Below are 12,500 nucleotides of genomic sequence, written 5' to 3' on the forward strand. Positions count from 1 at the left end.
AGACATCTACCATAGCATTATAATGATTTACGATACCAAAGCAATATTGTGCCCTGTGAGAACTACATATTGCTCAAGGACAACTTGAATCTCCTGGAAAACAAAACGCAGCTCAGTTGACAGTTGTGAAATAAAGCATTGTGTCATGTTACTTCACGACCACACGTACGCAATGCGTGCTTATTTTTTAAGCCTTGGTAATTAACTCAGTTCAAAGATAACAAAACACGCCCTTGAGTGAAACTCACTCGTTTATTCTTTAAAGGGGGTATGTCACGCAAAATGATATAAATCCATGATTCCCAAAATGCCCAAAAACTAGAATGAAAGATTGCAATAACCACTTAAAGGGGCTAGGTCACGCTATTTTAGGCAATTTTGTTTGATTTTGTTAATTATGAGCTCTAAACGTGAAATTGGCAGAGCAAGAGTCTTTCATTTGCAAAATCACGGCCACATAACAACTGAGAATGATTTTCCAGCTTTGTAAATGACATTTTGATATAGAATGATATAAGTTTGAAAAAAGGTGGGCCGACGTTTTTTAAATTTACCCAAATTCAATCCATTTCAATCCTCTCCAGTTTTGTCCATCCATGTCCCTTCTTGGCTTCCCTGTGTTTTGTTAGACTTCTTCTATAGTTTTGAACAGTTATTTGGATATTTTAGTTAATTCTATGACAATTTGATCAGTGCTGAAATCGCCTAAAATTGCGTGACCTAGCCCCTTTAAAACTGTTGAACAACATAAAAGAAATACTGCAAAACTGGAGCATCCACGTCTTTGGTCCGACCATACATGTTTGCTTGAGGAATCTTTCTGGTCGAAATACAAGGAACTTGAACATTGACATTGAGCTTAGCAGTAGTAATTTTGTAAAGAAAACCCATGTCAATTTGTAGGCTACACATGTTTCGCATGGGGAGGGGTGTTGAGGATCGGTTCCCTGTTAGCATTTTCGCGCCTGACATCAGGTGATGTCTTCCTTGTCTTGTTACTTTTTTGACACATTTGTATGCTCCACGTGTCACCCTGTTTTCACGAGCGAATTTTTTCGCCAATTTGTCACTCAACTCTGATAAAACGGTGACTTGTCTTCTACAAGTCGGTATCATAAATACCTCGATTTCTCGGTCTCTACTGTGAGTTACAGCTCCTTGTCCTCTTCCAGTTCAATTTGTGACCCCAGTGAGAGGTAATGAAGTCATAAAACTGAACTAGAAAACGGCGACCGTAAATAACATAACACATGTACAACATAGGTATGGGGGAAGGTAACCCCCATACCTCTCGCGGCTTTAATTCTCGTGACAAACGGCCTACAATAGCCCGTCAGGAGTTTTAGTGGCTCAATGGGTAGATCATCTGACCGGAGTTACGGAGTAGTAATTAAAAACTTGCAGTATCTCGTAGCATTTTTTAACATTTCAGTTTTATTACACCTACATTCCCTTTATTATGTCTCCGCAGCCTTTTAAATGGTACAACACAGGCGAAAAAACATACACATAGTATACAGTTCGGTTATCATATGAAACAGGAAGAAATGCTAAGGGCACACGTTTGTGTTACCCCAAGAAAAATGATTGATTGATCGATTGGGTAAAATCGATTGATTGGTGGATTATATAGACCTAATCGGCGAACTCATTCTTGAACCCAATTCAAACCCTTTGGGAATACAATACACAAATAATCTTAATCCCGGGAGATCCGAATTGGGTACAACATTAAGTTATGGAGTGGATGGATGGATGGATGGATGGATGGATTCATTCATTGATTATGCACATCCTCCTCTCTTTCCTATGATTCTTTTAACCGTTGGGAATCAAACCTAGGATAAAAAAATAAAAACATTATTTTAGTCATAAGGTATACAGTATAAATATACAGTTAAATCTGATTGCAAATTGATAATCACATAAAAAGGGGTTAGCTGATGACTGAATCTGGAATGCCATGTCAGATCCCAAGTGAGATTCCTCAGAAAAAATGACACTACAGTAAACAAAGCTGATCATGAAGAGTTTATCTCTTGATGATAATAACTTTAAAAACTACAGTTTTATTTGGAGATTTAACCAAAGGATCTTGAAGAGTTCGGTAAGGATTGTCTTTCTCCGCTGTAGTTTCATTCTTGCTTTGCGGCGGAGACGATTGTTGCCCCAATAGAAAACGGTGTCTAGAACGCGGCAAGCAACGGGAATAAAATATCGTACGACCACTTTCCAATATGTTATGATAAAAACCGGAACGTTCCAACAAAGGTATGGAATACAAGAGGACTTACTTTCCCAATCGGACGCACTTCAATTTTTTTTTCCTCGTTTGTGAGAGAGGCTTCGGGTTTTGTAACCGCTTATCTCGAACGTTTCTTTGTTTCGGCCTGGCACCACGATCTGTGTTTCTCATGACCTACAACACATTAACACGCAAATACAAAAAAAGCTATCAAGTCATTTTACAAACTGGATCAACCTTGAACCTGTCGAGAAAGTTTAATTTCGAAAAGGAGGTTTACAGGCGTTGCCAACAACTGAGCAGGAATTTAATATGCAGAGTTCAGTTCAGGTTTTCCTGTTGGTTTGACAGCTCTTGAAATAGTTTTCTTTACCCTCGTATGGCCGGAAATCACCGCTTGTTAAAACTTCCCGCTAGGCCTTGGTCCAAGACGGGTTGTGACGTTACATCAGGAATTGATCGACTCGTTTACCAGTTCCGCCTATCACAATCACCAACACAGGAGTCCGGTTACCTCCATTTTTTTCGTTATTTCCAATCTAATTCGTTATTTTCCCGTAAAGACCTCACTTTCGGTTAATAAATAGTAGTTAATATACACCTTTTTATTGTCCGTAGACCATTTCCCTCTTCCAGTGATGTCTGCTGACCATCGATGTTTTGGAAGGCGCTTAGGCTGCAAATTAAGCGATAGCGATGCAATTAAAAAAATGACCTATTTCTTACTGAATTGCTTGTGTAATGAATTGTATATCCCCACAAAGGATATGCAAACAAAGAAGCAAAAGCACAATACTGCTCCATAAACATTAATGTATTGTTATATTCTGATTGGAGCCCATCTCCCTCCAAGTCCTCTCAGTTAGCGGAAGGAAGGTCGGGGATACAAATTCCCCCAGGGAATTATATGCTTCTATTTCCATCCCCTTTTCCTTTTATTAACCAGTACTATACATACAACAGAGTCACTTCTTCTCATTTCCTTTTAATTTCTGTAAGGGCCAACTACAAGCCGGGTCAAAACACTTCGGGACACTTGTCAAATTTTGGGCGAAAAGTAGAGAATTTACATGCTTTCATCGTTATATGAGCAACGTGTGTTCTTCTTTCGCCGCCTTTTTCGCGCCCCCCTTCCCACCAGACAATGTTGATACATGCCAGCGATCGATGAACGGATCTTGATTTTGGAGACCGTGAAAAATCAACATTGTAATGGGGGGAAGGGGAAAAGCGCGAATTGTCCCAACAGTTTTGACCAGGATTGTATATTTGGACAACTTGCTTCATCCTCTTTTGCACTTGCACATCCGAGGCCACTTTTGTGAAATTTGCAAAACAGTCTTCTCGAAGAAGGACGATGAACTGTAGGCCTCATATCACAACCTCGTTGGACGTAAAAAAAACCCATACACTATTCGCAAGAGTAGGGCATGTAGTTTCCCGTGTTGTCGTCTGTCCAGTTTGTGGTGTATCATGGTTGGGAGGGTAAATGCTCGGAGATACTGGCTACACGAAGCTACTCTAAAATCCGAGGGTAAATAAAGATATGATTAGAATAGTAGAATAGTTAACAATTAGACCCGTAGCTCTTGAGGGCGAAGGGTTTAATGGGACATTTCCGAGTTGCTGTTGTCTCGGTTTCGAAGTGAGTCTTGATGCTCAACTATTGTAAGGGAAATGAGTTTGATTTGCATAAGAATACGCAACTCATTTCGATTTAAATGGTTGTGCACCAGGACTCGCTTTGAAACTGAGGCATGCAGCAACTCGGAAATGGGCTATTGTTTTAGTATCACCCATCTAGTCGGACAGAAAAGACAATAACAAAGTTAAATGCAAGTTTAATAAATACTTATTTAGGAATAAAACGAAAGAAAGCGTCACGCTTTTCGCTACTCGAGGACTATCACTAATGGCCCTCTAGTAGCGTACCCAATCAAAATGCAGGATTTGCATTAGTCCCCTGGTTGGGTGATACTAATAGGTAATAGACACCTTTATATTTTCCGTGGACCTTTCCCCTCCTCCAGTGATGTCTGTTAACCATCTTTTTTTTAAACGACAGCGACGTAATTAAATCAAAGTGCCACTGTCGTTACTCGTGGATATGAAAGTTACCGCGATTGTTTAAAATTGGCAGGCTGAAGTTTTCTTTATGCATTAGCATTGATAGTTGGATAATTGTGTAACAGCACGGTGGGCTCTCATATGCAACTAGATACCCAAAATAATGCAGGTATGTGAGGTAATCCCCTTTGCTGGAATTCAACCCTGTGAAATAAGTATACCATTTCTCTAATAGGCATAAGATTACTCTTTAACACATCCTCTATAAAGAGCTGTACCATGTGTTCAAAGTTCGTTGCACAGATGACAGGGTAATTTTGAATAAGGTCTGATTTTTGTTGCCAGGTCATATTGTTAATGTCATCAGGTTTAGCAAGTAGAGCAGATCCATCCAGTAATATTAACACTCTTTGCGCCAGTTATACATTCCTCCAACAAACCTTGTGAATATTTATCACTATATTTGATACTGTTACACTTAGAAACAGATGATCTGAACCATAACTGGTCACAGCAAGTGCATATATATTCAGAGCCATGTGTTATCTTACCACGAAAAAGACTGAATCACTTTTGACATGGAATGTCTAATAGAGTCTTGACCTTGACAAATTTCAGTTTGGTTTAGCCTTGAGCTCTGCATAGCTTTACTTAAATGGTTTTATGCTTTTCTGTTTAGGTCTCTGATATGTTCTGGATTGCTTTTCTTTTCCTATTCCCTTGCTGATTCAATATTTACAGATCTGTTTTGGCGTTTTGCATAGTTTTTCTTTTCCCTGAACTCTTCAAGTGATTTGGTTTCTTCTGCTTGATAGATTCTCTCATATAAGCTCTTTTTTGCCACTGCTTTGTAGAAATTATTACTGACACTCACATCATTTTTGGCCATCGTTAATTAATCGATTATCACCAGGCTCTGAATAATTGTTGACATTGGTAACACCGCTGATTTCATAACCTGAAATACTATCATTATAATAATCTAACTGAAGTGCTGAAACATAGTGTCTTCCATCTAGATGTCCAGTGTTCACAGTAGTTCCCTGTTGTCCGCTTATAGGACTGATAACAGTTACTGGTGCCCACCCCTCAATGGATTCATTTATACGTATAGTAACATTTAATACATTGCAAACTCCTCGCACAAGAAGTGCATCACACCATGTATGTTGCTGTGACAAGAAACGCACAATTGCTCTGTAATGGGTCCAATAAATTTTTGATTGACGGTTGTTTCTGATGGATTCAACTCCAGCAGCATGCACATTCATGTGATAGGAAGGATCATTGTATAACTGGTGGGCAACAGAAGAAAAGAGGAATGAACCATCTGAGGTACATTCCAGTGCCTTCAATCCTTTTTGAGCTAATCGAGCCTGCAACAGTGCTATAGAAGGATTTCTCAGTATTGTATGTGCTGTATGTGTACTCGTTCCATGAGCAACAGAGCCTGGGTTCGATTCAATGTCTCCTGATATCTACAGTTTTTCTCTTGATAGACAATAATTCTCATTTTGTTGGTTCAATTTTGTCAAATGCGTAGTAGCAGATTGATCTTGAATACACAATAGAACTGACAAGTCTTCTTTGTGTTTAGCAGTCCTGCGGATAATAAGATAAAAATGATGATTAGAATCTCCTACTCCGAAGATTGTTACGTCTGAGTTGCGGCCTAGGTATAGAGATATAATATTTTCCAAAAGCAAGAGATAAACAATTTCTCAACTCAGACGAGCTCGGTACGTCCTTATTCAAATAATGCATCATACACTTTCTAATTACCTTGTCTTTCTGAAACAAGCACGACGTTTTCTTGTAAGGAATTAATCCTGGAAGGTTCTCTGTCCCGGGGAGCATGTACTACCAATCCAATCTCCTGCGATAGAGCAAGGGCTGAGGTACGGATTTCTCATCAGTTTTCGTTACATAATCAGTGACCGAGTCTTTCGACAGTTCTTCATTATGGTCCACCACACAAGTACTGGTGTCTGGAAGCATGGATTGCTTGGTTGCCTCACTGTTTTTCATGTCACGGATGTTGTTCAAGTTGTATTTATGTAGCTTTGATGACTCATAGCTTGCAAAACTTCGTGATAGCTTTGATAAACATTGGTATACTTTGATAGCAGTCACCTTCCAAATGGAATTTATTTATCCCCCGTGAGCTTAGGGGATGATCAGAACAGGCACTGTCTTCTCACCATGTGTCTGTCGATTCCATTTCTACATGTATTAAAGTCTTCGCGTTGGTCAGTGAAAGGTGGTGCACAATTAATTGCACCAATCTGTACTTGTTCAGAATATTTTGCTTCACCTTCGAAGAAAGCCATTTCTTTAATTCTTCCGTTTCTTGCTTCTAAATGCAGCGGAAGGTGCTCAAACACTTAAGTATAAAAGTGACATACAGCCATGGCGGCGCACAACCTCGCGAACAGGAAGTCACAGCTTTCTAACCTGTATTGTGATCATCCATCCTGATTGGCTTATTAGATCGAACTTCCGGTTACGCAGGAGTGACACATTTGCATAAAGAACCTCACCAAAACTCGTGGATATATCCACGAGGAAAAATGACCTTTTTCTTATTGAATTGCTTGTGTAATGAATTGTATATCCCCATAAAGCACAATACTGCTCCATAAACATTCATGTATTGTTATATTCTGACTGGAGCTCATCTCCCTCCAAGTCCTGTCAGTTAAAGGAAGGTCGGGGATTCAAATTTTCCCAGGGACTTATATGTTTCTGTTTCCATCCCCTTTTCCCTTTATTCACCAATACATACAACAGAGGCTCCTCTTAATAACCTACCGGAAAGAAGAGAGTTTGCCATTTTTCCTCCAATTCTTTTATCAGGCTTTCTCGATTCACCTGAAATTCTTTAACCTTTTGCAACTCTTCCTTCTCTTCTTCGCCCATTTCTTCAACTGATTCTTCCAAATCTTTAACTCTGTAAACCAATTCATCGTGGTCCACGCGAAGCCCGTGGTAAGCGAAATCGTAGAATTCCCTCTTCAGATCTTCGCTACATTTACAAGTTTCCGATATCATGTCTCGTGTTCCGATGTAAAGATCCTCCAAATGTTCGCTGAGTATTTTTAAGATATCTAATTTGACTAGAGTTTTCAACTGATCTTGTTTTACCTCCGGTACCTCTAAGGGTGAAGTTACGTATGTTGCAAGCTTATGTTTCAATGTTTGTAATTCTGCACTGATACGACGCTCTCGGACTTCCTCGTCTTTTTTCCCGGAAACAGCACAAGGGTTCATATCAAAGGAAAGTTTATCCTCCAAATCCTAAGAGAAGAATGATTTTAATAAAATTTACGTGGAACATTGCTTGAATGTGTAAATCTGGAAATATACTTGCCTATTGAATTAACTGAGAAACAGTTTTTTCCTTTTCTTTCAACCCAATTCCTCGTTGCGTCGAATTTGGATTGAAAACGTTTTCGCAAGGTTGCAATGAACAATTTAAAGCTCCAACTTTAAGGCTTGCGCTTCCATCCTTTTTATTGCTCTCGGCTACACTTTGAATCAACTGAAACAACTATTTCAGGCACTTTTTTTTACGTAATCACAAATAGAAGCTAGTGTTTTACTTTGACTCACTGTTCCTTACCTCCTTCTCTAATTCCTTATAAGCTTAATTTTGGAGACCTACGCAATTCAAAGAGAACACAGACGTAAGTTTGGACGTTCATGATCGATATAAAATAAGTCTACCTTGAAAATTGGCTGCAGTAAATGAACACTTTAAGGACGTTCGAAATTTGGTGGCAGAACTTTGACACACCCCGAAAAGTGAACGGGTATTCTAGAATCTAGCCGAACAACCGAAAGATGCCTCGCGCTTAAGTCAGGCTGTCCTGCCTGGTTAGTCAATATTCATAATACTTGAAAAGTTCTTAGAATAGGCTGCATAAGCACAAGACTTTCTCCGAAAATCCACTTACTGCCAACATGAACTCAGTGGCATTGAAAATTCCCGGCCCGCATTTTGTGGCTCAATTGATGGCTTGCACCTGACGTCACGGCGACCATGTTGGTGTACAGAACAATGCAGCAAAGTGTCTTTTGGGAATTTGACTCAATTATCATGCAAAACTTGTGGGGCCATTTTCTATTGTTTTCTACACCAACATAACCGTTTCATCACGTGGATGCAAACCAAGAATCAGTTGTAGGATATAAGAAGCAATTACATATTCAGTTGAAAAGTTAACTGAGAATTTACACGTTATTTCATAATTAGAGGCACGATACATATTTACCTCCACTTCCTGCTTTTCACCATCCTGCAATTCCTTATTTATTGCTCTCAGCCTCGACACCTTTTTATAAGTAGTAGATAAAATATGAGCAGAAGATCTGTATGGGCGTTTACAATGGCGAGCCGATAGGCGAGCCATTGTAAACGTCCATACAGATCGGACGAGAATATTTTATCCTGCTTGTGAAATAAATACATTAAATTGAATGCAAGGTATGTTATGGGATTCGCTAATTGGACATGGATGCCAAAATGCTGTACGTCCCACGGGACAATAATAGAAATATTCAAAATTGCCAGTATGGCAACAGCTCGTTTACGTCAACCGAAAACTGAAGAGGAAGAAATTTCCTTACTGTCTGAAACCGTACCTAAAAACACCAAGTACAATACAAAATGGGCGGGGAACATTTTTACTGCCTGGCAGAATACGAGAATGAACAAAAAAAGCGCAGTTGGAAACATTTGGAGGCAACGGACTTGAGTCGACCAATGTCGAGGAGCTGTCAGTCCCACTCAAGCACATGTCCACCGACAGTTTAAACTTCTGGCTCTGCAAATTCATTTGCGAAGTTGTGAAGCAAACCGGGGAACGCTACCCTCCTGAGACGCTGTACCTACTTGTTTGTGGCATTAATAGCCATTTGGGAAACGTACAAGGAGAAAAGGCGTTTAACATACCGGAGAAAAGTGACAGGAGGTAAAACGACATTCTTTGAAGCAATAGTTCATCGCTGTTTTTTGTATGTTCTGTTTTAACCTGTATATTATTATTTCTATTTTAAAGGTTCATAGTGTTTCGAAAAAAACTAGATAGCGAAATGAAGGACCCCACCAAGTGCGGAGTCGCGCAGGCATCAAAGATGTCGGGAAAAGAGGAGATAACAGAGAGAAAAGAAACAATCTTATGGGACATGGCTCTACTGGGAGCAAATACAGCTGAGTCGTTATTAAATACAGTGTATTTTTATAATGGCAAGTTGTTCGGTCTACGGGCCGGTGAACATAGGTTGATTCGCTTGAGTAATATTGTTGTTGAGGGAAACAAGATAGTTTTTGATGAGTAAGGCAAAACGTACAAGGGCGGCTTAAAAGATTTGAAAAATAAGCCACGCTATATTGAACACATTTGTCACGAGAACAGGCAAAGCCACAGCCCTTGCCTAGCTTCAATGTATTCAGTTTACATCGAGAAAATTCGAAGCCATGCAGAATCCATGCAGAAGCTTCTACTATCGTCCCCACAGGGCGGGAAATTTGAATACGAGAAGAGTCCGGTTGGCTTATGCACACTAAACAAAATTCTTCCTGAAAATTGTTGGGAAAGGCAGGATTGCCTCGCAAGACGGCACATTGTCTTCTCTACATCGGGGTAGACCAAACGGAAGTTCAATACTCGGCTCAGAAACCAAAAGGCGGTCGAACAAGAGTGTTCTGCACGCGCCGAACATTCTTTACAGTCTGGCCACACTATCTCGTGGGAATCGTCTGTAATATTACGTACCAGCCCCGGTTGGCGAACCCGACGCCTCTTAGAGGCATGGGAAATTAACACATGCAAAAGTCCGCTCAACCGCGATGATGGCATGTACCTGCCCCAAGAGTACAGGGCCTTGGCGTTATTGGACAAGAACTGATTTTATAATATATTCTGTTTTTTATTAGCATCTACGCGATTTTAAGTACACTTGTCACTTCGTTATATCTAGTTTACGTCATAGAAAGTGCGGCGTACGGGGTTTTATTCACGAGATGTTTGTGTCAAAAACCCGAACGAGCGAGGAACGAGCGAGTGAGGATTTTTGACACAAACAACGAGTGAATAAAACCCCGTACAAAGCACTTTTCATGTCGTGAACTGTTTATTACACATAAGACGAGAATGTTCATTAAAATAGTTTTCTGAACGCAAATTAGAAACAAAAACTCACTAACAATAGAACCAAATGCAAATTTAATTTAATTTAATTTAATTAACAACAAAGTACGATTTGTACGAGATGCACGAGATGCACGAGTGATTGGCATGGAAACGCCTTTACGCTATCGTTGATTGGTTGTACTTCCACATGTGAAATAGCTGTACGCCATTCTGATTGGCTGTATAAGCCTTTTCCACATGCGAAAATAAAGCGTATAGATTTGTTCAAATGAGCTTTATGGAATAAAATTCTCCTGTTATGTTAGTAGCCGAAACGTTGGGATTTCAACATCTTTTCAATAATATTTTTTAACCAGTGTAACATTTTTATATTTTACTATGCCTCAACTATTTCAGGCGTTATTTTTACGTAACCACAAATAGGAGCTACAATTTACTCTGACTCGCTGTTTTTTACCTCCTCCTCCAATTCCTTAATCTTGTTTTTCACTTTGGAGACGTACGCAATACAAAAAGAAGACAGATGTAAGTTTTGACGTTCATGATTCCATATAAATTAGCTCTTTAAGGACGTTCGAAGTTTGGTGGCAGAACTTTGACAAACCCCAAAAAGTGAACGGGTGTTCTAAAAGATGCCTCGCCCTTGAGTCAGGCTGTCCTGCCTGGTTAGTCAATATTCATGATATTTGAATAGGCTGCATAAGCGCCAGTCTTTCTCAACGTGTAGAAAATACGCCAGGAGCCCATGAGTTGAATACACCTACTGCCAAATGTACTCACTAGCATTGAAAAATTCCTTTTTATTTCTCAATCAGTTGTAGAATGTAAGAAGCAATTATATATTTAGTTAACGATTTAACTGTAAATTAACGCACTCTCCATTGTTTCATGATTTTTTTCCATAAGCAATTTCATATTCCAAGTTTTGAGACTATTGTACTATATTTCAACTTTTGAGGATGCCAGAATGAATCAAGTTATCCATTTACACACCTTTTGGATGTCTATTTAGATTAACACAGACATTTCTCTCAACCGTATAATCTGATTCGGAGCCCTGTTAGTGCCACCTGCGAGTGTGTATACTTTTTGATTTTTCTAGCGAGACTTTTTTTACTTTAGGCGTGACTCTTGTTTTGATTTGTGTTAGGGGCGCGCTTTTTTTTTAGCTGGAGCGCCATTTTTTATCTAGCGCGACTTTTAAAATTTAAATTTGGTGCGACATTTTTTGTTTGGCGCGACTTTTTTATCTTGCGTGTCTTTTATGCCGGCACCTGGGTAAGGACATTATGTAATCCTTATTATAGTGCATTGAATATTGTAAGTAATATGGAACCTTCTGGCGTTTGAGTGGATATGAATTAGACGGAAATGAAATATTTCTGTGGCACGGGAGTGGGGACTGGGGCAGATTCAGCTGAAGTGCAGTATGGGTAGTATGTAGTGTTATAAAAGGGATGCTTATCACGTGGGAAAGCATTGTAGACCGACACCTCGTCTAGCTCACGTTATTTTTCTAGTATATATTTGATTTATTAGTGATTAGGCTTTAGCTTGTTTTCGTTTCGAATAGTTATTTCGAATTTTCCGTGCTTTCTTGGAATACATGTGTAGTAAATAAGGGCAGAGACCTTCCAGCCGTGTAGCCTTCGTAGGATGGGCTTTTCAAAGCTTGAGCCATGGATGCTACTCAGATTTCCTGCCGATGTTTTTCCCTACTGGGGTTTTTCCGGCAGGTTTTTTCTGGCCTCTCTTCTGACAGTGTTTTGTGTATACTGTCGCTCAGCTTTGTTCCCGCTTGTCCACCACATGTTTGAACGTAATAGAAGTTGTTGTATAACGCGTTGTTATATCTGCGGTTGTTCTACAACGTATTGTTATATCTACGGTGCTCGGCCGAAACAGCCAAATTAAACCTAATGGTTTTTCGACTAGTGTTGTACTGCGAAGTGGAGCCGAAATAATCCTATAAACCCTTGTATACCCCTACATACCCTTGTATACCTCTATATACCCTTGTATTCCTCTATACA

General features: G+C 39.6%; 2 protein-coding genes across 2 annotated transcripts; one reads left to right on the forward strand and one right to left on the reverse strand.

Annotated features, from left to right (window-relative positions):
* Nucleotides 1-1,617: 1,617 nt before the first annotated feature.
* Nucleotides 1,618-7,373, reverse strand: LOC138018824 (uncharacterized). The gene is made up of 4 exons (XM_068865502.1): nt 7,124-7,373; nt 2,847-2,921; nt 2,295-2,419; nt 1,618-1,838 (listed from the first exon to the last, which is right to left on the reverse strand). Exons 1-4 carry the CDS (start codon nt 7,361-7,363, stop codon nt 1,808-1,810), a joined length of 471 nt encoding a protein of 156 aa, XP_068721603.1. The 5' UTR covers nt 7,364-7,373; the 3' UTR covers nt 1,618-1,807.
* Nucleotides 7,374-9,109: 1,736 nt separating this feature from the next.
* Nucleotides 9,110-9,652, forward strand: LOC138021228 (zinc finger MYM-type protein 3-like). The gene is made up of 2 exons (XM_068868087.1): nt 9,110-9,285; nt 9,373-9,652. The coding sequence occupies exons 1-2, from the start codon at nt 9,110-9,112 to the stop codon at nt 9,650-9,652; spliced, it is 456 nt and encodes a 151-aa protein (XP_068724188.1).
* Nucleotides 9,653-12,500: the final 2,848 nt, after the last annotated feature.

This window comes from Montipora capricornis, chromosome 10, assembly GCF_036669925.1.
Source record: "Montipora capricornis isolate CH-2021 chromosome 10, ASM3666992v2, whole genome shotgun sequence".
NCBI lineage: Eukaryota > Metazoa > Cnidaria > Anthozoa > Scleractinia > Acroporidae > Montipora > Montipora capricornis.

Excerpts from the sequence above, each read along its gene's own strand:
- LOC138018824 (XM_068865502.1), bottom strand. The coding sequence starts at position 7,363 with ATGATATCGGAAACTTGTAAATGTAGCGAAGATCTGAAGAGGGAATTC. Across the intron at positions 2,420-2,846 it reads GGTCTACGGACAATAAAAAG|GTCATGAGAAACACAGATCG; the intron begins GTGTATATTAAC and ends AATGTGTTGTAG. Across the intron at positions 1,839-2,294 it reads AAGTGCGTCCGATTGGGAAA|GTTTGATTCCCAACGGTTAA; the intron begins GTAAGTCCTCTT and ends TTTTTATCCTAG.
- LOC138021228 (XM_068868087.1), top strand. The coding sequence starts at position 9,110 with ATGTCCACCGACAGTTTAAACTTCTGGCTCTGCAAATTCATTTGCGAA. Across the intron at positions 9,286-9,372 it reads CCGGAGAAAAGTGACAGGAG|GTTCATAGTGTTTCGAAAAA; the intron begins GTAAAACGACAT and ends TCTATTTTAAAG.